At 38.0% G+C, this 25,330-nt stretch overlaps 1 protein-coding gene and 1 long non-coding RNA gene across 2 annotated transcripts in view; one reads left to right on the top strand and one right to left on the bottom strand.

The window, feature by feature from the left end:
- Window positions 1-25,330, bottom strand: part of LOC118646006 — a 64,592-nt gene that overhangs the window by 15,060 nt on the left and 24,202 nt on the right. The window lies entirely within an intron of this gene.
- The window catches only part of LOC105838436 (homeobox protein Nkx-6.1), a 54,528-nt gene that overhangs the window by 10,801 nt on the left and 18,397 nt on the right, over window positions 1-25,330 (top strand). Inside the window, exons 2-3 of the mRNA XM_036288187.1 lie at window positions 7,308-7,418; window positions 20,830-21,041. Of these exons, the coding sequence (XP_036144080.1) occupies window positions 7,308-7,418; window positions 20,830-21,041 (323 nt within the window). The remainder of the gene's footprint in view (window positions 1-7,307; window positions 7,419-20,829; window positions 21,042-25,330) is intronic.

Below are 25,330 nucleotides of genomic sequence, written 5' to 3'. Positions count from 1 at the left end.
TTTCTATACCGTAAATTATGATGGGCGTTCTCGTCCCTCATTTTAAGCGCTCACGTATACGCATTCGCGAAGTCACGCCTTTCCCGCGGCTCTCGTCGCATCTTTCATTTATACACACACGGCGATACAACACGATGCGTGATTCACACTGAAGAGACTCCCGCGCCGTCGCGTTGCCGTCGGCAAGCTGCATTAAGAGAGTAGACCTCTCGGTTGCAATGAACGCAGTTGTCGGGCGAATAAATTCAGCAGCGCGGCCAATGAGAACGGGAATCGATAGAGAGGCGAGACACATTTCTTAAACACATTTACTTGCGCCGCGTCCAATTAGACGGATTAATTGTTAAAATATAGAAGCGGCCGCGAGCTTCTCAAGGGATTATACACAGTTGGGAAATTTATGCTAAATTTAAGATGTATCGCGCATTCCAAAAACGATCCATTCCAATTTTTGTATTAATTTAACACAAGAGGAACAAATTAGAAAATAACATAAATATTATGTAAAATATTAACACAAAGATGTAACATTTCGACACAATTTGAAAGCAGAGAGTGTGGAAACACTCCTTAAATATTCCTTCCGTGAAATTAACATTTACAATGTATTAGGGCACATTGTACATTTTATCTTAAAATTTATGTTTCAAAATTATTCTTATATTCATTTATAGTAAACTGTGCTAATAATAATAAAGAATATTGACTTATACAGAATGGCTCTTCGTGCTTCATATTTGTTTGCGTAATTTTATATATCTTTCACTGAACTATAATTTAATATTGTGATATTATTAATCCGATTCATCTTATAGCTGTGTTTTAAAGATCTAAAATTCTATCCGGCGAACAGTTCAGTGAACTTTGAAAGGTATAAAATCACAAAAGCAAATATCAGCATGAAGATCCAGTTTCGACTGATTAAAGCATATTCTATGTGTGTGTGTTTCCACATATTCGGTCTGTATTCTCTTATTTAAAAATATTGAATTAACACAATGTATTCAAATAATATATATAACAATCACATTATGTTAAATTAATACAACTACGTTATTATACAAATACAATACAAAAATTTTAACAACGATCAATTTTAACATACATATAAAATGTTTTCTACTGCGTACGTTAAAAATGTATTACGATTAAATAATTCAATAGTATGTACAGCCACAGAAGATTTCTAGATCCAATGCTATTACTCTTCCACGTATTACAAAATGAGATTAATATAGAGACATTCATAATTACGTTATTGGGAGAAGAATATTTATTTTTAAATAAAAAATTTTTTAATCTAGAGTAAAATGATCTAGTGTCCCATTTATTTTCTCATGTAGATTTAAATTAGACAAGACAGAAATTTGTAGCAATATTATAATATTCTTTCAATTAAAAGATTTAAACAATTAAAAAAATTGATCTAAAAAAAATTAAAAATTCTTTATTCTAATAAAATATCATAAAGATCTATAAAACTCGTATCAGACTGTGAACGATTCGATCCGATTGTCGATTGCGATTATGAATCAATCATAATAAGGCATCACTTGAGTAGATCAATCAATTTGTGTTTAGATTGGGGTACAAAAAAACACGAGTTAGCAGTCGGACCGGCCTTCACAGTTGATAGTCTGATACTTACAAGTTTAAAGAATTCGGTTCGTGAATACTAAAAATACCTTGTCCCGTAGTGTAAAGGACCATAAGGACTCGTTTTACATAAAGGTAGAAGCTATTGAGTTTTCTGCAGATGCGTTAATTTTATTAACGCATCGCGTCAAATCTTTATTGTGGGATTAAACTTTTATCGTTATATAAATGTAAGAAAATGTATAAACTAAAACTTATACATTGTAGAAAACATTTTGCATTTATATTAAAATAAGTTCTTGTTGAACTTTTAAATTTTTGTGTTAAATTGTTAATATATCCGAATATTAATTTAACATAAAGTAATTATGTTATTTGAATATTTATGTTAAATTGATATTCAACATAAGTATTATTTTAGTGAAGAAATATTCCAATGTCTGTTCCTACATTGTGTCAAAGTATTATATTTTTGTGTAAATTTTTAATATAATATTTACATTATCTTCTAACACGTTCATCTTTTGTGTTAAATTAACACAAAAATTTAAATATACCGTTTAGGACATGCAGCACATGTTAAATTTAAATTTTCTGACACAAGTTTTCTAACTGTTTATGTGTTATTCTTGTCTCAAGAAAATAAACCAATTTTATTTAAATTGACGGAGGAGAATAGTCGAGAAAGTTATTGATCTCATCATAATATTGCTTCATTTTTATACTGCATAAAATTCAATAAAATTTAGTGCGTCCACAATATTTTTAGTCTTGTTGTTCAAAATTCTTTTTGAGAGGATAAAAGTTTCTTGTCCCGCACGTTTTTCAAAATATAATATTTTACGCGCTAATATCTACTTCTGAACACACCCGACGTATTTTCAAATATTTTGCAAAATTACTTACAAATGAAAATATCGGGTATTTCAAAACGGCGGACACGCTCGCGCGCGCGCGCGCGCGCGCGCGACAAAATTTTATAACGCACGGCGAAATAAAATAGTCATATATCGTTGTTGTGTAATCCTGTCAAATGCATTTGCGATATTTGTCTGTGTTTCGAATCGACGCGGGGCATTTGGCGCATACGGGCGTCACAATGGCGCATATACTCGTCGGAAAGCAAAGCACCCCCGCCGCACCGCGCCGTAATTCGCGTAATCGTATACGGTTTCAATAACGGTTTAATGGGTAACCGACTTCATTGTCGTATTAGACAGATTACGTCGATTACAAATACGACAGAGCAGCGCGTCCGCTCTCGTATTTGCGACGCGAATTCGATGGCGCACGAATGCCGCGCTCTGTCAGAATTATAGACGGCCACCACCGGATATACGTACGTATATGTACGAGTACGCCGCTCCGGCTCCACACACATATATGTATATACGTATATGCGCGCAAAGTGTACATATTCCCGTATAAATTCCGCTCGCTAAAACACATCGCGTTTTATTCATACGAGTGGCTCGCCGTCGATTTGAACGCGTCGCGACATCGCCCGCGATTTTCGATTCGAGAGACCGATTGAAATGGAATAATGAAAGAAAAAAAAAAAGGAACAGAGACTCAAAGATAACCAATTTGTCAAAGTTATGCTTAAAAAGTTAAGGGAGCTCCGCCCCTCTCGTACTTCCCACCCATGCGAAGCGAAAAACCATCATATTATGAGATCAAGAGAGAGAGAGTATCATTTATTTGCTTGGGATATAAAAATATTCGATTATAATCGCGTCACACAATGCGGAGCTGTGGCCGCTCTTCTTTTTCATCGCCGCCGCACTATAATATCGTCATCGCGATTATGCGATTCGCAACGCGCGCTGCTAATTGACATCTGATACCGATCGATCTCTCTCTCTCGCGCGCGCGCGCGCGCACGCGTACGGTTTGGTACACCGATGGTCATTAATTAAATTCTCGCCGGACGTGTGCGTGCGTCGCTGTATAAGTGACAAAAAGCCCATCAAAATGTGCGGTATTATACGTAATAAATATTTCGTTCGCTCACTCGCCCGTCGACGTCGCGTACGTTCCGTACCTTATTCATCGGCGATATTCAGTGCGTCAAATATTTATAGCTTGCGCCGTGTTTTCCCGCCCGGTCGTTCCAATAAACGCTACGTATCGCATATATACACGTAGGGTGTTCTATTGCTTGCGATTTAAATCAAACTCTTTTTTTTTTCTTTATTTTCTTTTTGCGAAAACGTCGACGTACCAATAGCTTCACTCCGGCGTATATACACGGAGAGAATCTCTTAAGAGTTTCACTATAGAATTCTACTATACTTTTAGTATATGTTTAGGGTTAAATTCTAGAAAAATTATTCTATAATGTAAAATAGCTGGATTAAATTTTATTAAAATTAAAATTCTTCGAGGGCCACGTTTTGATTACCATTTAGATTTAGAGGATCAATTTTAATAGAAAATTCCTCTCTAAACTTTTTAGAGTGAAAAAATACTGCCACTACAATTTTTCGAGTAATTTCCACTTCATAAGATTTAAAATTTGAGTGATTTTCCACTCCAATAAAAGTTAAAAATTCATTCTATTAGAGCTTCACTCTTATTGAGTGGAAAATCACTCGAAAAATTATAGTAGCAGTATTTTCACTTTAGGAATTTAGAGCGTCATTAAATTTTGGAACTACAAATGAAATAAAGTTTATTCTTAATTTTGAATGGCTCTAACGTTTTACTTCGAAATTTATTTTCTTAATTTTGAATATTAAGAAAAAAAATCACACAAGGGAATGGGATACATATCTTGAGACTTTTGCCAAAGATGGGCTGTCAAAGTATCTGTAATTAAGATTAAGATCGTGGATATTTTGGCACACACCTCTTTTAAATGTTTTTAATTGCCCGATTCACGGCGTTCTCGAACGAGGCGTCGTAAAAGCGCGTGCCGGGGGTCCGTTCGAGAAACGAGTGGATGCTTCGACCTTTCCTCTCGTTCGTTTGGGCCCTGGGCCACGTGGGCCCGCGGACAAAGAGCACGATCGTCGGTATTTCTGTTGATGAGCGTGCGCGGGCTTAACCGTTTATGATCCCATAAATCCCGCCTGATTTCGGCGTAACGGACAAAAGGAGCGGCGATCGGACGATCGTATCGCGCGTATCGTGTCTCACCATTCTCGTCGACGGTAAAATGGAGACGACGCTTTATTGTTCGGACGAGCGAGCGTAGATGGGCACGGTTAGAAACACGCACCCGAAAACGAATTAAATTGCGCCCACACGCGAACCGGGAGCCGACTCTCTGCGTCGCGATTATGGCTAATTTCTGAATGCGCGGTGTCCACCGATCGTCGAATGAGTTCTTTCTTTGCTAAGTGACGTTGTATCGTGAATGTCCCCGATGAAATATCGCGGGTAAGTTTGCGGGAGAAATACGCGGACCAAAGGTTACGATCAATTAAACGTGGGTGTAAATAATTTTCCAAAATTATACTAAAACATCCTGTTGGATTCCGATATCTTTGATATCGAAAGTGACGACATTGATACTGAGAATCGCGGCGGGAGGGAATTTATTGGAAATGTACGAATCCAAAGTTTATGCCGAATCGAGAGTTAAGTTTTAATTAATATTAAAATTATTGTTAAATTGAATTTTAATATACAAAGATAAATATTTAAAAGGTTTAAATGTGAAAAAATAATATTGATTATGTAAAATTGTATAAAATCATTTTTTAGATGTAATTTTATAAAATTATCAACACACACATACTTGTGTGATTCGTATTTAAATTTAATAGATTTTTTAATAGATTGGAATCAAATCAATCTTGATTCAAATCTTTTTGGAATCAATTCAAATCTTATTGGAATCAAATCTTATTTGATTCCATTCGCATTGGAATAGTTTTTACATATGTTTCCTTCAATTTATTATTTAATGGAAATAATACTTTCTTGCTAAATGAATTAAAATAATATTCAGCTTCCTAAATATTTTAACGATTGTGAATTAATCATTTCTGAGTGCAACAGACTAAATCATTAATTACATTTATATAAATTGTTATTAGATGCACCAAATTAAATAAAAAATGTAAATCAAGTAATAAAATGTCCTTCAATTTGTTGAAAGAAAAATAATCGCTTTTGAAAGCATAAGAACTCTCGGGAATATTCATAAATGCACATAAGTCTCATGTCTTTTTCGTAAAGACGATAAGATAATAATAAGTCTTGGAAAACGCGAACGATAATAATTCCGCCGTGTCTTTTATTCGATTCGCGCGTTTCGATCGGTCAGAGAGATCAATTTAATCTCCCTTAATCCGCGCAAAAAGTCCGTCGGATCCCGACGACCGATATTTACGGATTCGATATCCCAGCCGCCGTTCCCTCGCATAGAGCCCGGCTTAAGTCGACTAATTTCTCGCGTTCGAAAGGTCGGATCATTAAGGTTCCCGCATAGCGAGAGTTGCCGAGGAACCTCTCTCGAGGCTGCGAATCGAATTGGCGTCACGTGTGCGTGTGTATACGAATGCGTGTGCGCGGTCGCCGATAATCTCGACTAAAACACTAGATTCGACAAATGCCGTCGAGCTAAATAGGACTCTCCGCGGGTCTTAAATAAAAGAAACGAAAAGTAGCCTAGAAATCCTTTAATAATTTTTCTCATGTCAATTTTGTCTGTGTAATCATCCCGATCGATATTTTTATCATAAATTGTTACAACTATTTAGATAGTGCAAATTATTGTTACATCATGTTCAAACAATCAAAATGAATCTGAAGGACCGAAATCGTACGATTTGCAAGAAATCGGAAATAAAATGGTAGCTACATTTGTAATGCAATAACGAGCGTTCGGAATTTTCTCACTTTGACATTTAATTATTTGGCGGAGAGGAGGGGAAGGGGGAAGGGGAAAGGGCGAGATTGAAATCTGTCGCGAGGTCGCGCGGCTTATAAAATTGCGGCATTTAAATTCCGCTTGCATATCCCGGGCGGATGCGAGTTGTATGAAAATTGCGTATGATAAAAATGTGAAATGAATCGCGTAGATGTAGAAACGAGCGTGGGAGGGGAGGGGGAAAAAACTGAAGCTTAATAAAGCGGTTTACGGTGGAGAAATAACGGGACGACTTGGCCGACATCGATCCGTGGAAGATGTTTTACTCGGTCAGTAAACGCGCGCCCGTTCTACATCTCGCCATTGCATTTTATGGTTTCCTTCGATTATTACTTCAATATGCGCTCCGCTATCTGAATTATCGTAAATCCAATATCGTTATCTACACCGACCGTCGGGTCAAAGCATATGTTATATGTTCACTACGTTTAATCCCAATATCAGTTAAATATATATCAACCATTATTAATATTGCAAATAATTATTAATGTCATGTGCAGTAATCTTTTTTCAAGGAAAAGAGAAGGAAAAGTTATTCGAAACAGAAAAGTATACACGATCGTATATATTTTTAGTTAATTATAGGATTTTTTATTGAAGATTGGAACTCGATATATTATTCTCAATTTGTGATTATATTTGTTTATATCTTGAAAAATTATTGCAGTTGATTATTGTTATTATTACTAATTAAAAATTATTAATGTGATTTGTTATTTGCATGGACAAAAAATTAAGGGTACCGTTGATTCGCGTGCAGACTTTGGAATAAATTTCAAGTTAAAATTTACAATGTAATACGTAAATGTTCATTTGTGTATCTCCCTAGGTATCGGCCAATTTCAACAAAGAGCGGAACCACGGCACACTGCTGTCTATTGGCCGGGCCTTCAGGGACTAGTCAGCGATCCTCTCGCATGGCGGGCAAGATTACACACATGTAAGTTCAATATCTCTCGTACATTCTCGAATATATACGTAGGTAATATCATATAGAGAGAGAATATCATTTGGAATGTTCACATATTTACGATGTTGAACGATTCATCGCATACTTGCATCACCTAAGAATGCACTTAACATTAAAACATAATTAATAAAAAGCTTATTGACCGTTAAGATTTGTTAAAACGAGATGCTCGATTAGGTTTAATAATAATTTATTGCTTGCGCGTAAATCCATATAGTATTGACATTTTTGAAAGATATCTCAGAAATGTTTCAACTGAAAAGCAAAACATTTCATAAAAATTGCGAAATATGTCTGCAACATTTTTGAGACATATTTCTTTGGAATAATGAAACGTCCGTGATTCTTGCACTCGAAACCTTGTAGAAAAAGTTACTGACAAACCTTTTCTAAAAAAATTGTAGCTCTGCCGGGAATAAGAATCTAATTTTGAAGAATCTTTTCTTTGGAATACAGGCGAGAAATCTTGTAATGTTGATTTTCATTTTATTTTATACGGTTTTTATTTGCGTGCGAGAAATATATAAGTCCCCCATGTCCATCTAGCGGTGATTCCGCGTACTACTGGCGAATCTTCAAAATTATTTCGCAAAAATGTTTCGCCACACCCAACTTGTCACATTCACCGAATAGATTTTAGGAACACATCTGCTGCAACAGTTTATATCACATATTGCAGAATCGTTTCAAAATTGTTGTACATAAAATGTGAAAGATTGCAGTGCTTTTGAAATCTTTCTGAAAACTTGTTGCAAGAATCGGTGGTACATAGGAAGGAAGGAAATGGGGAAATTGTATACACAAATAGTAAGACGCGAGCAAGATTGCTGTTATAATGGCCTATCACAATTGTACCTTATTTGCAAATTGGAAACTTTTGTCTCTCGCACATATCTTTTCTCTCTCGTCTCTCATCTTTGTAGTTTACTGGAGCATAGCTTCGGCAACAGAAAAATATATTATTGTTACTTCTAAATACGCGCATTGTCGTCGTACGACTCGACTGCCTGCGGATGTTGCGTTACCTTTCCCCGGGCACCGTCGCGGCGGATTTGACAGCTGCGCGGTGTTTGCTTTTGCGGCAGGAAAATCACAGGGCCGAAGTGAAGAAACACGTGCTGCCGAACGTGTCTCCGTTTGTAACGGCGTGCCCGGAAAGTCGTTTGAGAAACGACTCTCCCGGCGTGGGTCGCCTACGGGGAGGAATTTAAAAAATGCGTGAAAACCATCGTCGCGCGCGGAGAGAGCGCGGGAAAGGAAGTCGTGGAGCGAGGGGCCCGCGGCCACGAGAAGGACAAGGGGGACCCTCAAATCCGAACGGGGAACACGATATAGATGACACATGAACGGAGAATTTGATCGTTTGAAAAAGTGCACCTCCGTCAATAGCTCTTTTACGTTAATTTGTTCGAAAACTGTCAGGATTTGTCGAGCGTTATCAGGAAAAAGTAATGAGCATATTTAAAAAATTAAAATAAGTTTAAAACTTGAATAATGGAATGATTATGAGGAACAAAATTATTATATATGAGATATACAAGAAACGTCAAGTAAAGAATTGTTCGATTTTATGCGTGTGTGCATATTGTCTATAAATATGCAATATATCATACTTATAAATGTCACAAAGTAATTTATTAATTGGGGATTTATGGAATTATAGCGCATATAAAATTAAAGTAATTTCGAAAGAAAGGGAATTTTACATGTGCAAGCTAGACGAAATTGTGCTGTGCATGTGCCGCAAGAGATATTAAACGTTGAATATAAAATTAATTCGAGTTATCGAGTTTACAGTTTCATCGATATAATGCAACGCATACTAATTACTAATTGAATTGCAAATATTCGTGTAATCTATTACTTCCCAATTTACACTAATATACATCATCTTTTACATGCAATTTTGTGGCAAAGAAACGATCGCATGAGTACCTAAATGAGGTGGGTCAATTTAAAATTTTTAATGTTTGATTCTCGAAAGCACATACTGCTAATTCCAAATTTATTGTATGTAATTAAAACCAGAAACACGTACGAGCATTTCTGCTTGATTTTAAGTCAAATAGAAAGATAAATATTATGCAAGACAATAATCTCTCCGTATTATGCAAGAGATATTAATCTCAACATAATAAGAATTTAATTTATTACACTGAGAAAAAAGTTGTTAATTTGACTAAATTTTTCAACTTGATTGAATTTCTCCAATTTAAGTATTTATGTATTTCAATCAAATATGTAAATATTTAAAGTTCAATTATTTTTTATGTATTTAAGTTAAATTAATAAATACTTGAATTGAAAAAATTTAATTAAGTTGAAAAATTTACTTAAATTAACAACATTTTTTTCTCAGGATAGATTTGTCAATTATATTAAAGTAGGTTTGACGTTCACTCGATTTATTTCTCTTATTGTTACAAATTTCTGAATAAAATGTTAGAAAATAACAAGTTTCACTGACAATGAGAGAAAAATGTCGAAGTATTGAGAACCAAATATTTCTTATGACGTTTCCTTCGCTAGTTATTTGTTATAAAAAATTTATTTGTGAAAACGAAATATACATTTTGGTGAAATATTCTGTGAAATATACTTCTAAAATATATTTCTGTAAAATATACCTTATATAAAGAGATGACATCCAGTAAAAATAAATAATTTATTTGCTAGAAATAAAACATTTAATTCGCCCTGTTAAAATTTATTAGCAAACCATTTATTAGAAAAAAATAACTTAAATTTTTTAATAGAAAATAGCATATATTTTACACCAAATATTTTATTCCTAAGGAGTAAACTAATTAATAAGAAAAATGAGAAGCATTTCATAGAAATACATATTTCGTTTTTGCAAATAAATTTTACAACAAATAAATATCGAAGAAGACGCCATAAGAAATATTTGGTTCTCAATACTTCGGCATTTTTCTCTCAGCGTAGACTATGGAACTTGTTCATTCATACCTAGGCTGCATGAGACAGACTATTGGCTATACACGACCGTCGTTTACGTGTAGACACCGTGCAGCGTCGATCGTAGCAGGTCGATCCCGATCGTTATCAAGTGCCGACACACTCTCTTCGCCACTCCCTCGGGCATTTGGACGGTTCACGCTCAATTAGCCGGCGGGATCCCCCTTGACATACATACCGGGACATTCCCGATTGTGGTGTCGTCGTGTATATACACCCCCGTTCTTACGAGAAGACGATTAAGGGCATCGCGTAGAAAGAGAGAGAGAGAGAGAGAAAGAGGGAAAGGAAAAAAATCACAAACAAAGTGAAGTAACACGTGACGTCCCGTCTCGCTCCCCTGTCGACGGAGAGGCCGTGAAGACGAGAGACAGAGAGGAGGGACGGTACGATACATTAACCCTCTGCGGGGGGAGAAGGGACGGCACATGTGCCGCGGCCGCGTTGCGACGTAAGAAGAGCGTGTGGAACGCGGGCGTGGACACATCGTATGGAGGCACGTGTGTAGGCGCGCGTGTGTTTCAGATATGTGCTCGTCGCCGCATGAGATGTCGGGATGGAGAGAGAGAGAGAGAGAGAGAGAAAGTGAAGGAGAGGAGAAGGGAGGGAGAGCGTGTCGTGCGATGGGGGCGAATAAGAGGGTGGTAGCGGTAGTCCGCTGCGGCGTCGGATCCGGGATATCATCATATTCAATATCAACCCTGCGCCCAACCCCCGGGAGCGACCGCTGCCGGCCGTCGGTCGCCCCATCTCCGGTTGGCAACCCCCCTCCCCCCCTCACCCTTCTTTCCCTTTACCTCTCCTGAACGCTACGTTTTCCACACTCGCGCGAATAACTCCGGCAATATTTTAACTGCGGCATCGGGGCATCCGCCTGCCTTTTCTACCGCCCCCGGTACACGCTGCGGTGGATTCCCCCTCGCCCTACCCCTCGCTTCGAATTCTCCTCCCGTGGGGGCGGAGGAGGAGGGGACAGGGAGACCAGCGCGCACCCCGCTTCGCACGAAAACGTAAGAGTTACACCGGCTACCCGGTATATTTTATATTCCGGGGCGAAACGTTGATCGGCTCATGGCTCTCGCGAGGCATCGCCGAACGATCGCCACGGGAACCGTCGTCTATTTATGCCTCCGCACCGTATATATCGGGGTACAACTATACCCCGAGATAAGCCAGCCCGAACTAACCTCCATCCTTCTCGCCCCCGTCGCCTTTATTTTCCTCTCGCACCGATGGTGGAGAACAGCGGTGACAACAATCGTTAATAACATTTTTGTTTGAAATTTGAGACTCGTATCAATAATTAAGAACTGAACTTTAAATTGATTATAACATTCAAATTAGAAAGATTTTAATTAAAGAGAGAGAATTTTAATCCTTTGAATTGTGGTAGAAAGAAGAATTATATTTGCAAAAGTTTTCTTCTTCTATTCAAAGAATTTTGTGTTAATCTTTTAACATCCTTGAAAAAAATTAATTGTTATAACAAAATATGCATTTTTTAGATATATCTCAATTTTCTTATTAATTGGTTTATTTTCTAGGAATAAAATTTTATTTTGCCGTATTTAAATAAAGATTTTTATTTCAGTAAAATAAATTTATATTTTACAAATAATTACAAATAAATTTTTAAGTACACTGAGAAAAACATTTATTAAAACAAAATGTATTTTTTTTAATGTACTTTTCTGAAAAGAAATATTTGTTAAATTTTGAAAAATAGTTATACAATAAAAAATACTTTATTAAATATATAATACATTTTTTTTAATTTGCGTATTTTAATTTAAAAAGTTCTTTGAAAGATTTATTTTTTTCAAAATAAAAAGATTTTTTAAATATAAAAATTAGATTAAAAAAATTTATATATTTCAAAAATAAGTAAGATATAGTTTTGTAAATATAAATAAATAATTTACAGTAAAAGAGTTACAGTTTCGCTTTAAGTAAATAGTTCCCTTATTTAAGCAACTAAATAATATATGAGATCGAGCGAATGGTACACGGCATTGTTGAGATGGACGTGGCAAAATATATTTCCCCTAATTGAGAAACCATACAATGAGTTAATGGTCGTAATAAAAAGGCGTAACATTATGTCTTTCCTCGACCATGTTTTTAAAGCATGGTAATGGTGTTTCGAATGTGAAAAAGCCCCAAAATTGGGCTCCAAAATAAATATATATAAAATTAACAGTATAGTATATCAAATACTATCAGTACACGAATGTGTACGTTCAACAATAATTGGTCTAAATATTTTAAACATTATGTTAAAAGTCTAAAAAATATTCAGACATATTTGAAACAAATATTAACACTAACATTTTGTAGATTCTACGTAAATAAAAAATTAATTTAATTTTAATAGTAATTTAATAATTAATTGTAATTATTTGTTAAGAATTTGTTAAGTGTTTGTTAAGAAAATATTTTTTCAATTTGAAAGACATTTTTTTTATCAATTAATAACATATATTAATTTGTTTCAAATAAATATTTAATTAGGAGTATACAAATAAATCATTCTTTAAATTTAAATAAAAATATTGTTGATAATAAATAATTCTCTCAGTAATCTCAATTAATATTTTTCACTAGAGTTTTATTATAGCGCTTTTATATGCTTAATAACACGAAAATTTTATAATAATCTACGTAAAACTTCTTTGAATAATTTCAATATTAATTAATAAGCAGACGCTATTAAAAGTTTTAATAATTTTCGTTGATATTAATTTGTAATTCTTGCGCGAGATTTCCCGCATAAAATCCTCTCATAACACTACGATTTCGCTCTCGTGTATAGCATAAAATCCTATCCTATGCATAAAACACGAACTTCTCGTGAAAATGACGGGCATCTATCCATCCGCACGTCCCTCCCTTCATTCCTATTCCCATAACGAGAACGTCGGATATCGTGCACCTTATTTCTGTTTAGATATCCACGATGTACACTGTTATTTCTACCGCTCCTTCCTGTATTTTCTTTCCTTCTCGCTTCTCCACACTTTTTTTTCACGCTGTCATCGCCCGTTTTTCCCCGTGTTTCTCCCCTTTTCCCTCCCTCTAGCGTACACCGGCCCTATCTCCTCCTCACTTTCCTCATCTGGTGGGCTTTATGGACATGAAACTCACCCGAGTAAGCGTCACGTAAGCGAACCCGGTAATGAAAACGTCGCTGACGCGACGAGATTCCGGTGGCGGTCCATGCCGGTCGATGTATACTGTTATTACTCACGATATATCCATGGAGAGCGAATCACCCTAGTAGAGAGAAACCGACCGCGATCTGGCTTCCAATAACTTTTCGCGTCTGTGTTTCACGGGGCATCGTCATGGCATCCGTAGAAATCAAGAATAACCCCTCGACGATGGATTTCTCAAAAAATTTAGACAGTAAAAAAAAAAATTTCTTTACGCACAGAATTAGATATAAATTTTGCATATAAATCTATACTATAAATAATTAAAATGTTTGAGATTAAGCACCCGAAAAAATGGACATTAATATGATTAGATATAAATATATACATAATTAGATACAAAAAGATCTAATAATATATGATTATATATAATCAAATCCGAAAATTGACGCGATATGATCATATATAATGTTAATAATACATAATTAGATATAAAAAGATCTAATAATATGTGTATTTTATATGATCATACATAATACTTATTATATACTCATATAAAAAATATATATTATTAGATTTTTTCATATCTAATTATATATTTTTATAATTATATATGATCATATCGCATCAAATCTGGTCATATTAATATCTATTTCTTTCTCGGAATGTAATTAACTATATATATTATAATATAATTCGAAAAATGGCGCGATATGATCTTATATAACTATGTACAATTATATATATTCAAATGTAATATAATTATATACAACATAATTATATACAATTATATATGAGTAAATGTAATATGATCATATGTTATATTATACGATCATATACATTAATATTTGAATGAGAAAATGATAAGATTTTATCTGTATGTAATCATATTCAGTTACATATGATTATATATGGAAACATCTGAACAAATATGATTACAAACAAATAAGATCATATCGAGACAAAATTTTGATATTATTACATATAATCATATATAATTATATGTTATTAGATCTATTTATATTTGATTATACATATTTATATGTGATCATATTATGTCCATTTTTTGTCAGGCACTTATATGTGATTTAATTAATTTTAAGTAATATTTTTCATACTAGAAATGCTTTAAATTTGTTATTATTCATATGTATGGAAGGATCGGTGTGAATTAATTTGCGATATACATTTTTTCTTGCAAGAAAGCTTTGCTTTCCCGCTAATGATCGGCGCCGTTAATGGATCTCGCGCGATCACCGCGGGGAGATCTCGTTAGCACGAATTAACTAAGCATCCATTTACTTTTGGTGACAACACACTTTGCACACTCGATAAAGCATTCCTCTCGGACGTCAGTCGACTCGATGCGCCCCGTTATTACTCACGTCGTCGATGGAGCGAGCAGCCCCTTCAAGAGCGCCCGATCATGCTTTCTAGAAGTCGAGTGATATCCGATTCAATTACGTCGAAGTGACGGACCATCGCCCTACGTCATCCCTGACTTTTTATTCCGGCAAAAGCACCGCGCTATATCCACTTGAATATAATTATTATTGATAAAGCACAAGTGACGTACACAGCGTTTTGTTTCAGAAATTTTTTATCTTAATAGAGAAAAGTTGCCGAATGCATATCACTTAATTAAGTTATTTTTTATTATATATTTTATTTGAGTTGTATATGCAAACATATGGTAAACATAGAAAATTGTAGCTTGAGATTTCAGGTGCTACTTATTAATGTAATATTTAACTTTTTTACCTAACATAATTAATGACAAGTTAATTTATTATAAACCTTTTTGCTACACATCATAAAAGATACAATTTAGGCAACCAGTTATGAGTTTTCTAAATCATTTCGCTTTTGAAAGTATAAATATAAGAAATCATTAACTAATACTTATTTTATTTAATATTTTATTGAAAAGAGATCCAATAATTAATAATAAATAATGAAGAATATTAACATTGCAATAAAATTGGCTTAAATCTATTTTTGCAAATGATAATTTTATTCATATTAATTATTAGGTAGTTTTATTATTGTCTCTTGTCTGTTTTACTTTATTTATTATAATAAGATTTGTGATAATACAGCTCAGAAAATTTTTGACAGATTTTATAAAGTGTAAATTTAATTTTTACAACAACTGCAAAAAATATGTGTATACTGTATATAATAAGTATAAAATATTTTATAATAAACCTTCTATTATAAAAATATCGAGTTTTATGAAATTACACTATATTAATAGAGTTAGAGAAATTTATAAAAAATTAACATTAGTTACATTTTATTTTTTCAAAGTTTATTAGAACGTAATTTGTTAAATATTCATCTACCCATTTCTCCTACTTCACATTTCTGATATGTCTGATAAAATATTGCTTATATTTAATAAGAATGTAAAATATTTTATAATACAACTTTCCTCTATATGGTGTGTAACTTAATATAGAAATAAATTATATATTAGACCAAAATGTAGATCCAAAATTTTGCAAAAATTAAATGATAAGATATTATGTATTCCAGACTTGTATCTATTCAATATTTACAGATATTGCTTAAGTCTTTAATGAAAGCAATCAGTAGCGCTAAATTAAAGGAACACAATTTTTAATACATAATTTAACATTGTCATAGTTATAAAGTTCTTTTTTCTCAACGCTTTAGAAATGTTTAAATAGAAACAGCAACCGCAAGCTTAAATTCTGATATTGCTAAAAAAATAATAGAAACTATCGATCTTCCTCCTGCCTCCCTCCTCTCTCTCTCTCTCTCTCTCTCTCTCTCTCTCTCTCTCTCTACATCCGAATCGCGACGCATCTTTACCACGAATGATTTGTTTCGCCCCGAACTCTCGGGTGGATAAAACGGCCCGTGACACCGCGTGCGCGTGCGGGTGGAGGGGTCGCTCACCCCCCATATAAATCGAGCAATCGAGCGCGCCGAGCCTCGCACCCGGACTTCCGTTTCGCCGATAACGAATATTACGAATGGCCGGACGGTGTCTCGTTTTTGATCGTTCCTCTTTTTTGAAACGCCGCTCGCGCCCACGCCGATACGGTCACCTGTCGCTGATTTACATCGACACGGTGCGGGCGGACGCATCAATTTGCCGTGCCGATACTTCGTCTAATCGGACATCGGGAGCGTTATCCGCGGCGGCGATGCCGCGCGCGCGCGCGCGCGCGCGACGAGCGGCTGCTGCATGCGTGTGAGACGTGGCATCGATACGTATACATATATATACGCATTATCCGGAGCGATTTCGCTCGCATACACTGCCCGCGACACGCGTGTCACTTGTTCACTCTAAATCGGCTGATTAAATTATGGTCCTACCCTTCCCACGCCTCGCTACCCCCTATCACGCCGCGACACGCTACAAAGATTAATCCGGAATCCGTTGGCGCAGCGGAGGATGATACCTTCGACAGATATGACCACGTGCCGAAGACAAATAGTCCTTTGATCGACGTAATGCACGGACGCGACTCGACGAGTGGACGCGTCTCTTTCCGAGAATTTTGTTTGCGCGGGACAAAATCGTAATCCAAACACGCGGGATTTAAGTGGCTCGGGAGCGAGCCTTCATTTTATTTATTGCATTAGCCAAATGGTTCTTTGCGGCGGAAAAACGGCAAAAAAAAAAAACCGCGAAACGCGGTGGGCAGATTCAATTGAAATTGGACGGCGTGGTCGATAGATGGGTTAAAACTTTATATCACAGGTTCGCCGAATTCCCAGGCGGAAAAAATATTTTGTGGAAAGAGTCGGGGGCAATAAATCGCCCGGAACGACCGGACGTCCAGCTTGTTTAAAAAAATCAAGAAAGTACTTTAATTAAAAAGCTCTCGCTTCGGAAACGCGATATTTCGGTTGTTATATATTGCTTAGCATATTTTGTAAATGTTACAAAATGTATTATGATAAATCGTTCGTCATTCATCTCGCTGGGAAAACTTTTCCTGCGACGTAACAAATGTCCAAATATTGTAATCGCGTGTAATTGTTCTTTTTGTTCGATTTTAAGTTCCAACATTGACGGCCATATTTTATCCTGACGCCTTAATAAATTATTTCTCGCGGTGTGTCTCGCATATTTGAAGTATCCGAAAGTTTAATTGTTAAACGTTCAATCGGGAAGTTCGACCGTCTTCCACGAGCTCCCCCGACAAATTGCGCCACCGCCGATGACACTGATACCGCTTTATCTCGCGAGGCGAGATCTGAAATTATACCGCGAAAAGAAATCCCGCGGCGCGCCGTATGCGGCGCATACAAATTTTGATAAAAACGTAGACTTATCGGGTTTTGCGGGAGGGTGGAGGAGAGGGGGAGAGCCGCGGAGATATGCCCGGCGGCTTAGTAGGACGAATGGGGGGATATTCAACGGCGGAGAAACGCGCACTACCCCCGTCGAAGGCACCCGGGGTTGGAGTGCGGTAAGCAGCTCATTAGAACCCTCCCCGCCGACCGGCCATTATTGCCTCGTTCCGTATTCCGTTACAAATTGCTTTATTAAATTAAAGTCCCACAACCCACACTGTACCGCGTCACGACGACCCTGCGCGTCGACCCTTCCTTCTGCCCGCTCCCCCCCCTCCCCTCCTCCCACCCGTTCGTGTCCCTTGCGCTTCTCGCCCCCTTTGTATATACGCGTCCACATGCCACATCGGACCGTGTGCGGCCCCTTCGTCTCCGCGGAAGACGTCCCCCTCGACTGTCCCTCTCGATTACCCTCGAAAATTTTCTCGAGCCTCTTTTTTCCGATCTAATTAAGAGTCGGACGGCACGAGTAGCCAAGATTAAAAATAATTAGCGAACGAGATAAAGTTATTAATCTAGGAAGATTTTTTATGAGATAATGTTGCTAATGTTGACAATCGATAATTGTTGATTGGAACTTTGAATTGATTCGAAATTATACAAGTGTCAACGAGACAACTTTTAATAAACAGAGAAGAGAGTAATGTAATCTGAAATGTCAATTTAATACTTAAATATAATATAAAGAAAATAATGATGCTGAGAACAAATATGTTAAAATAAATTTTGCTTATAAAAGAAATATAAAATGTACGAAGAAGAGAGAAAAATGGCACTTATATAGTTTTATACTTTTTTAGTAGATTTTATAAACATGTAAGTATTGCAACTATAAATAAAATAACTAAATTAATAAAATTAAATTATTGAAATATCAAAATAATATAAATTGTGCAAATATATAAAATAAATACACAATATAGATTAGATTATTTACAAGATGTAAAGTAACAAGATACGTAAAGATTTACGTCGATAATTAAAATATACCTAAATAATTGAAGGAGAAAAATAATTCCGTAGAAATTACGTAAAAAAATCAATACTATCGTGAGTCCAATGAAAAAGGGAAATGTAAATGTGTGGGAATAATTACCAACGTTATAAGGACTGTAATAATTAATTCCCGGAATATGGCGAATTAATTTCGAACTGCGGTTAAAATGAAATACTTCTTACGGTTATAACACGGAAGCTAATTATGCTTGAAGATATATCGCAGACATATTTTTCCTACGTAAAACAAATGGGGGTAAGTGTGTATATGGGGCAAGTGCATATAATAGCGTTGCTTCTTCCTAATAAATTTCATTGCGCTATATAATTAGCATACTAGCAATATAACGAAACCAAATTTATTAAGAAGGTACAAGAGAATTATATACACGTGCACACAAACACACGTACGTATTCTATAAATGCATGTGTACGTATTTATCCTTACTTATCTTATGTAATCCAGGTTGCTGTTAGTGTAACGAATATAGCGATATTTCCCTACAACTTGTCATGACGGAAAGTCACAGATGGGACTCGTAGTTTCCCCTTTAATTCTGCGAGTCGGAAAAGAGATCATGAGGGGGCCAATAGAATGTCCACATGACAGAATGTGCACAATTGCTTGAAAATGCAATAGAAATTTATAGTGTTTGTCGTAGATATGACATTAAAATTACAACCTTGCTCTCTTAATAATCATATTTTAACATTTTTCAAATTTAATCATATTGAGCATCGGCATTTCTTATCAAATGGCGTAATATGATGTTAAAATATAAATAAAAACGTCCATGTTTATAGAAAATAATTCAAAGAATTACAATTTTAAAAACTTAAAAATAAAAACAAAATAAACCTCTCAATTCGTAAGATGAAATTATATCTTAATCATTACAAATTACGATTTGCTACACGAAAAAATTGTATTCTCAACTTAAGAAAAAAAAATTTCATTTTTCATTAATATAATTTCTTCTAAAATAAGCAAGAGGATTTTTTTCAGAATTTCAGAGAAATTTTTTCTAAAAGATAGATTTGTAGCAGATTATCATTAATTTTTATAAGGATATAAGATACATTATAAGATAATTTTTTTTCTAGAATTTATTCTATGTAGGATTGACTTTTCACAAATATGACACCAAATGTATAATAATTTTAAAATATTGAATGTAATTAAAACACACCATTTTTTGTCGATTATAAGGATTAAAAACAAACTAATAAAAATGATAAATACTGATCTTTGAAACATGCATATTAACTGAGATAAGTTAACTCCTCAAGCCATTGTTTCATCCATTATTTAAATATCACAATGTTTACAGGTTTAAGCAACAATTACATTGCGTTAATTACAATGAGTGTAAAAAGTATTCGTACAGTGCTGTATTTTTTTTAAACTTATTTTATAAAATGTAAACATAACATTAATTAATAATTTATTAATAACAAACATAACAGTTAACATTTATATAATAATTAATGTTCTTTCTAAAAATAAAGTTTAAAAAATATATCTTTCCTATATAAATACTTTACACTTACTGTTGAATTATAACGATATTACTCTGTTACAAACAAGAAATAATAAAAATAAACGTGGCATAAAATGTCATTGTCCAGAACTTCATTAAAAAGAATTCTTCATTTCAAAAAAGATATTAAAAAAATACATATATATTAATTCATTTATTAAGAATATGTAGAGTGTTAAGAAGACTTATGCAAAGCATATAATAAAATCTCTTATTTCGAGAATACATTTTTGCCGTGTAATCTCTCTCAAGCGCTACGTTTTAGGCTAAATTAAATTAAAAACGCCGCCCCGTTGGCCGAGGTTAATTACTGCATTCGCTGCGAAGCGAAACGGATATTGAGGAGCCACTCATCGGGTGACGCGAATGTTGCAGTGTCGCAACAGCTGGGCTGTCAGCAAGCGATGACGGGCGCGGGCGGCGGCGCCGGGGAACACGATGGCGGTAAGAAGAAGCACACGAGGCCCACGTTCAGCGGACAGCAGATCTTCGCCCTGGAGAAGACCTTCGAGCAGACCAAGTACCTGGCCGGACCGGAGCGCGCCAAACTGGCGTACGCCCTCGGGATGTCGGAGTCCCAAGTCAAGGTAACATCTCGCTACTGCATTCACCGCTATACATTTCAGCCGAGCTGATCACGAAAAATCACACATTTCCGGCTCCAATCGAGCCGCATAATTTTAGCTTTCGTCGTTTTAGACCACGCCGGATTCTCCCCGGGAGCAAGATAATCTTTTACATTTATCTCTGAAATTAAAAGATATATATCTCGTTGGAGCTGCCCAAGTTGCGCGGAGGAGAGGCTCGATATCTAACGAGGGGCATTTCGCAAGAATAACAGATTAACATAATAAACGGTGTTTTGCATGATTCACGTTGCGAGAATATCCCGACAGTCGTCAAAACCATATCTCGCGAGTATCCCTTCGTGAAAAAGGAAAAGCGAGGAGACATTTGTCTTTCGAGTTCGCCGTTGACACCGGGAGATCGATCAACGCCCCGGCGGCGCGGGAAACGCAAATCCGCGCGCGCTGCGAAGTAATCCGCCGACCGAAAAATCACCCTCGAAAAAAGAAATCCGCCGCGATCGTCCGTCCGTCGACGCCCGGAGGGGCGGGGGGAGGGAGAGGACGAAGGGGGAAGAGAGAGGGCCCTTCCACGATGGGTCTCGTAAAAAGCGGCTCGCGGAGACGCGATTTTAAAAAAACGTCCCGCTCGTTGCCCGGCTTACTCCATCAACGCGCCTCGCCCACGGGACGAGAGGGACACGGAGGGCGAGCAAAGGGGGTGGGGGGAGGGGGACGAAGGGGGCGAACAGAAAGGGCGGGAAGGGAGGGCATCTAACGAGGTAGCCGGTAAAAAAGTTCGAAGGATAAAAGAAGGTGACAAAACAGCCGGAGACGTGTCAAGCTTTGCGGCACCTGCGTCATCCTCGGCGTCGCTCTCTCGCGGACACCGGCGGTGCGTCCACCCCTCCCTCCCTCCCTCTCTGTCCTTTCGCTACCCTCTCACCGTCGGAAGGAGGGAGAAGAACACCGGGTGAGACACGGGTGAGGCCGCGGTGACGCGGTGAGCGAAAGGACGGAGGGAGGGTTGTCTCTTTCTCTCCCCCCCCCCCTCTCTCTCTCTCTCTCCTTTTGTCCTCCGCGTGAGCTTTTGCAGTTCTCTCTTCTTCCTTCTCAAGCGTCTCTCTGCTTCCCCCCGCAAGTTCCGCCGCCTCTTTGCCTTCCACCTTCGACGTTCCGCTCCGAGTCGAAGCTTTGCTCTCTCCCTTCTCTTCCTCTTCCTCTTCTCTCGCCATCTTCGACCCTCTGAGAGAGAGAGAGAGAGAGAGAGAGAGAGAGAGAGAGAGAGAGAGAGAGAGAGAGAGAGAGAGAGAGAGAGAGAGAGAGAGAGAGAGAGAGAGAGCTTTCCATTTGGAAACCCTCAACCCCTGCTGCAGAGCAGGGTTTTCCCTTTCTCTCCTTCTCCGTCTTTCTCTCTCTTCTCTCTCTCCGTTTCCCTCTATCTATCTATCCCTCGCGGACTCGGGCGTCGATGTAGCGCTGTCATTGGCTCGTTCTACGCCGCCATATTTACATTTTTATTGAAAGCTACAAGTCTGTGTCGGTGAGTGATGGCGAAGGGGGAGCGAGAGTGCGAGCGTGGCGCCCCCTGAAGCCCACGGGGGGGGTTGGGGGAGGGGGTAAGGGGGGTGGACGAGGGACGCGACACGGAGGGTGGACGAGGAGGAGTTGCGCGGAAGAGCGAGAGCGCGGGCGGCGGGACGCGCCGCGGGGGTGAGGAGGGTTAGCATTCAATTACCTCGGATTTCCTCGGGAAGAGGCGATTCACCTCCGCGTATATGCCATCTTCGAGGGCGAGATTGCCCCCGGATCTCGGAGAGTGCCGGCGCGTTTTTCGAAATATTACGACAATATATACCCGCGTACTCTCTTGCGCGGCCGGAGACTGACTGGAGGGAGGAAGGAAAGAAAGAAATGATCCGGGAGGTATAGGGAGGGACTCTCGTGTGTTTACATCAACACCCCCGATGAATCCCGCGTTATCTCGCGGCGGTATCGCGCGATTTCCTCTAAAGTTCACTCTTAAAGGGATGAGCGTGGCGATCGTGAAATTTTGCGGTAACATACATGTATTTATGTGATGGGGAAGGGGAGGGGGAAGAAACGGCGATATGCCGGCTGGATTACAGCTGTTGCTTTTACACACCAGCCGACGGCTTCCGCCCCCGTGCGAAAGATCCGCGGTCTAGATATTTACGAATTTCTCGAGAAGTACAAGATCATCTGCCAATAGAATCGAGCTCCAAGGGCCACGTCAAAAACGTGAAAAAAAAAAAAAGAAAGAAAGAGAAGTTGACACGGGAGGAATAATAAATTTGTCGGCCAGCCGAAATTGAGGAAATTACGTATCTGAACTGCGCTAGCAGCATTGCGACGCGCGGTTGTTTTATTCGGAGGGTAATATCTTATAATTGGAATACACACGCGCGGGAGAGGATGTAGAGAACGATGCGGTCGATGCGAGCGGAATACCAACGATACAGATCGATACCGCTCCCTCGCGGTTTCGGGTAATACCGGATCATTACATACTGGACCTATCACTTTTTTCAATATTGGAAAGGGATTTACGCGGTACGAAAGGGATTTGGCAGCGCTGCCCGATGAAGATTTATACCGGCCCGCCATTTCACAATTCCAGATTTATAACTTTTTCATTATCGAATACCTTACCGACGCCCGTCCGCCGTTTCGTTCGTTCGCTCGTATGGACGCGCGCGCGCGTCATTCCTTTCTTTTTCTTTCCCTTTTTTTTTTTGGTTCGCCTAATAGCGCGATGGCGGATTTCGGGAGACGTAATCCCCGGAATACATTTTGCCGCCGATGGTACTCGGGGGGTTATATCCGTCAGGCTGTACAAATTGCCCGCACGTTAATATATTCGATCAACCGAACGTCGTTGCTCGAATGTGACTCCCATATCCTTCTCGCGCGGAACGATCCACGGGAAGGAGCGCGCGCGCCTCTCGCGTAATGCGCGAGCGGTCGGCGTTCGCATAAATTCCCGCGATGAAATATTTACCGGTGATGTATATGCGTAATCTGAGCTAATAAATGATACAGGTGTTTCGTATGTAGGATACGGGGCATACATGTAACATTGAATTTTAAATCTCTGAGAATTTATACAGAACCTTTTCACTGTTATTGTTTTTAAAACTCGGTAAATTGTATTGTTCAACTGGCAGACCAATAAGCGTGATTTCTAACATAATAATTTCTCTTCGAGGCGTATTTTCCTTTCAATTTTATATCTTTAACAAAAAGGTAAAATTTATGTGAATTAAAAGCGAATATTTGTCAGAAAAAAAGTTGATTCTTCGAATCAAAGTACGCTCGGTATATTTATCTACGCATACAAATCATTGACACATGTATATTTTCCGCCAATAACTTCATTAATAATTTTATTACATTATTCAACAATAGATGGGTATCGGCGCGATCGAACGGGTATAACTTTGCCGTTGTCGAAATTGGCAATAATGTCCGTCGCGCGATTTAATCAGGGACCACCGCGTAAACACTCAGTTAAGACAAGTCAAGTGCAACGCGACGCGACGAAGAGCCCTTAGCTATGAATGGTCCCCTTCTAGCGCGCGTGTCCCCCTATTAGAATCTAATACGGTAAAGTGAACGCGGGGGCATTTGCGAGTTAAAGACCGTGGCGCCCCTGTTTAGCAGGCGGGCTACCTATCTCTCTCTCATATCGGAGCGTGTATCAGGAGGAGAACGCGAGATAGAGGGTGATTTCGAGGGCGATGAAGAGCGCGAGAGCGAGCGACACGGGGGACGCTGTTCAAGAGCAGTGAAAGAGAGAGAGAGAGAGAGAGAGAGAAAAAGAAAGGGTAGGAGGGAGGAAGAAAGCGCGTAAGGGCTGTGTACAGCGATGGCATCGACAGTGAATCAGGGGGATTAGATACTTTCTTGTACAGATGATGCCGGGGGTGTGGTAGTCGCGATTCATTGCCGCGACAGAAAGTCACAGCGGCCTCTGCAGCCTCTCTCTTTATCGAGACGATTGCGGATACGGCGGCAGGGAGTTGTTTGGATAGACTATAACTTTGCTAAACTGGTGTGCGCGAGGGAAGGGAAAGAGGGGGGAGAATCCTTTATCTCTATAGTGCGGTCTAATAGTTGTCTGAATTGCACGGATCCCATTTGAGTGGATTGAGAAGATTCGAACTTAAAGATGTCACTTTAAAAAGAAAAGTCGACTGTGTACACAGAAAGAACGGTTTGGCTAAAGTAAAGATGTAAAAGTTTAACCATCTAGATTTATAAATAATTTAGCCGGACTGGCGACACTC

Source organism: Monomorium pharaonis, chromosome 6, assembly GCF_013373865.1.
Source record: "Monomorium pharaonis isolate MP-MQ-018 chromosome 6, ASM1337386v2, whole genome shotgun sequence".
Lineage (NCBI taxonomy): Eukaryota > Metazoa > Arthropoda > Insecta > Hymenoptera > Formicidae > Monomorium > Monomorium pharaonis.
Note: the sequence above shows the minus strand (reverse complement) of the source record. Positions and strands in the feature narration are given on the sequence as shown.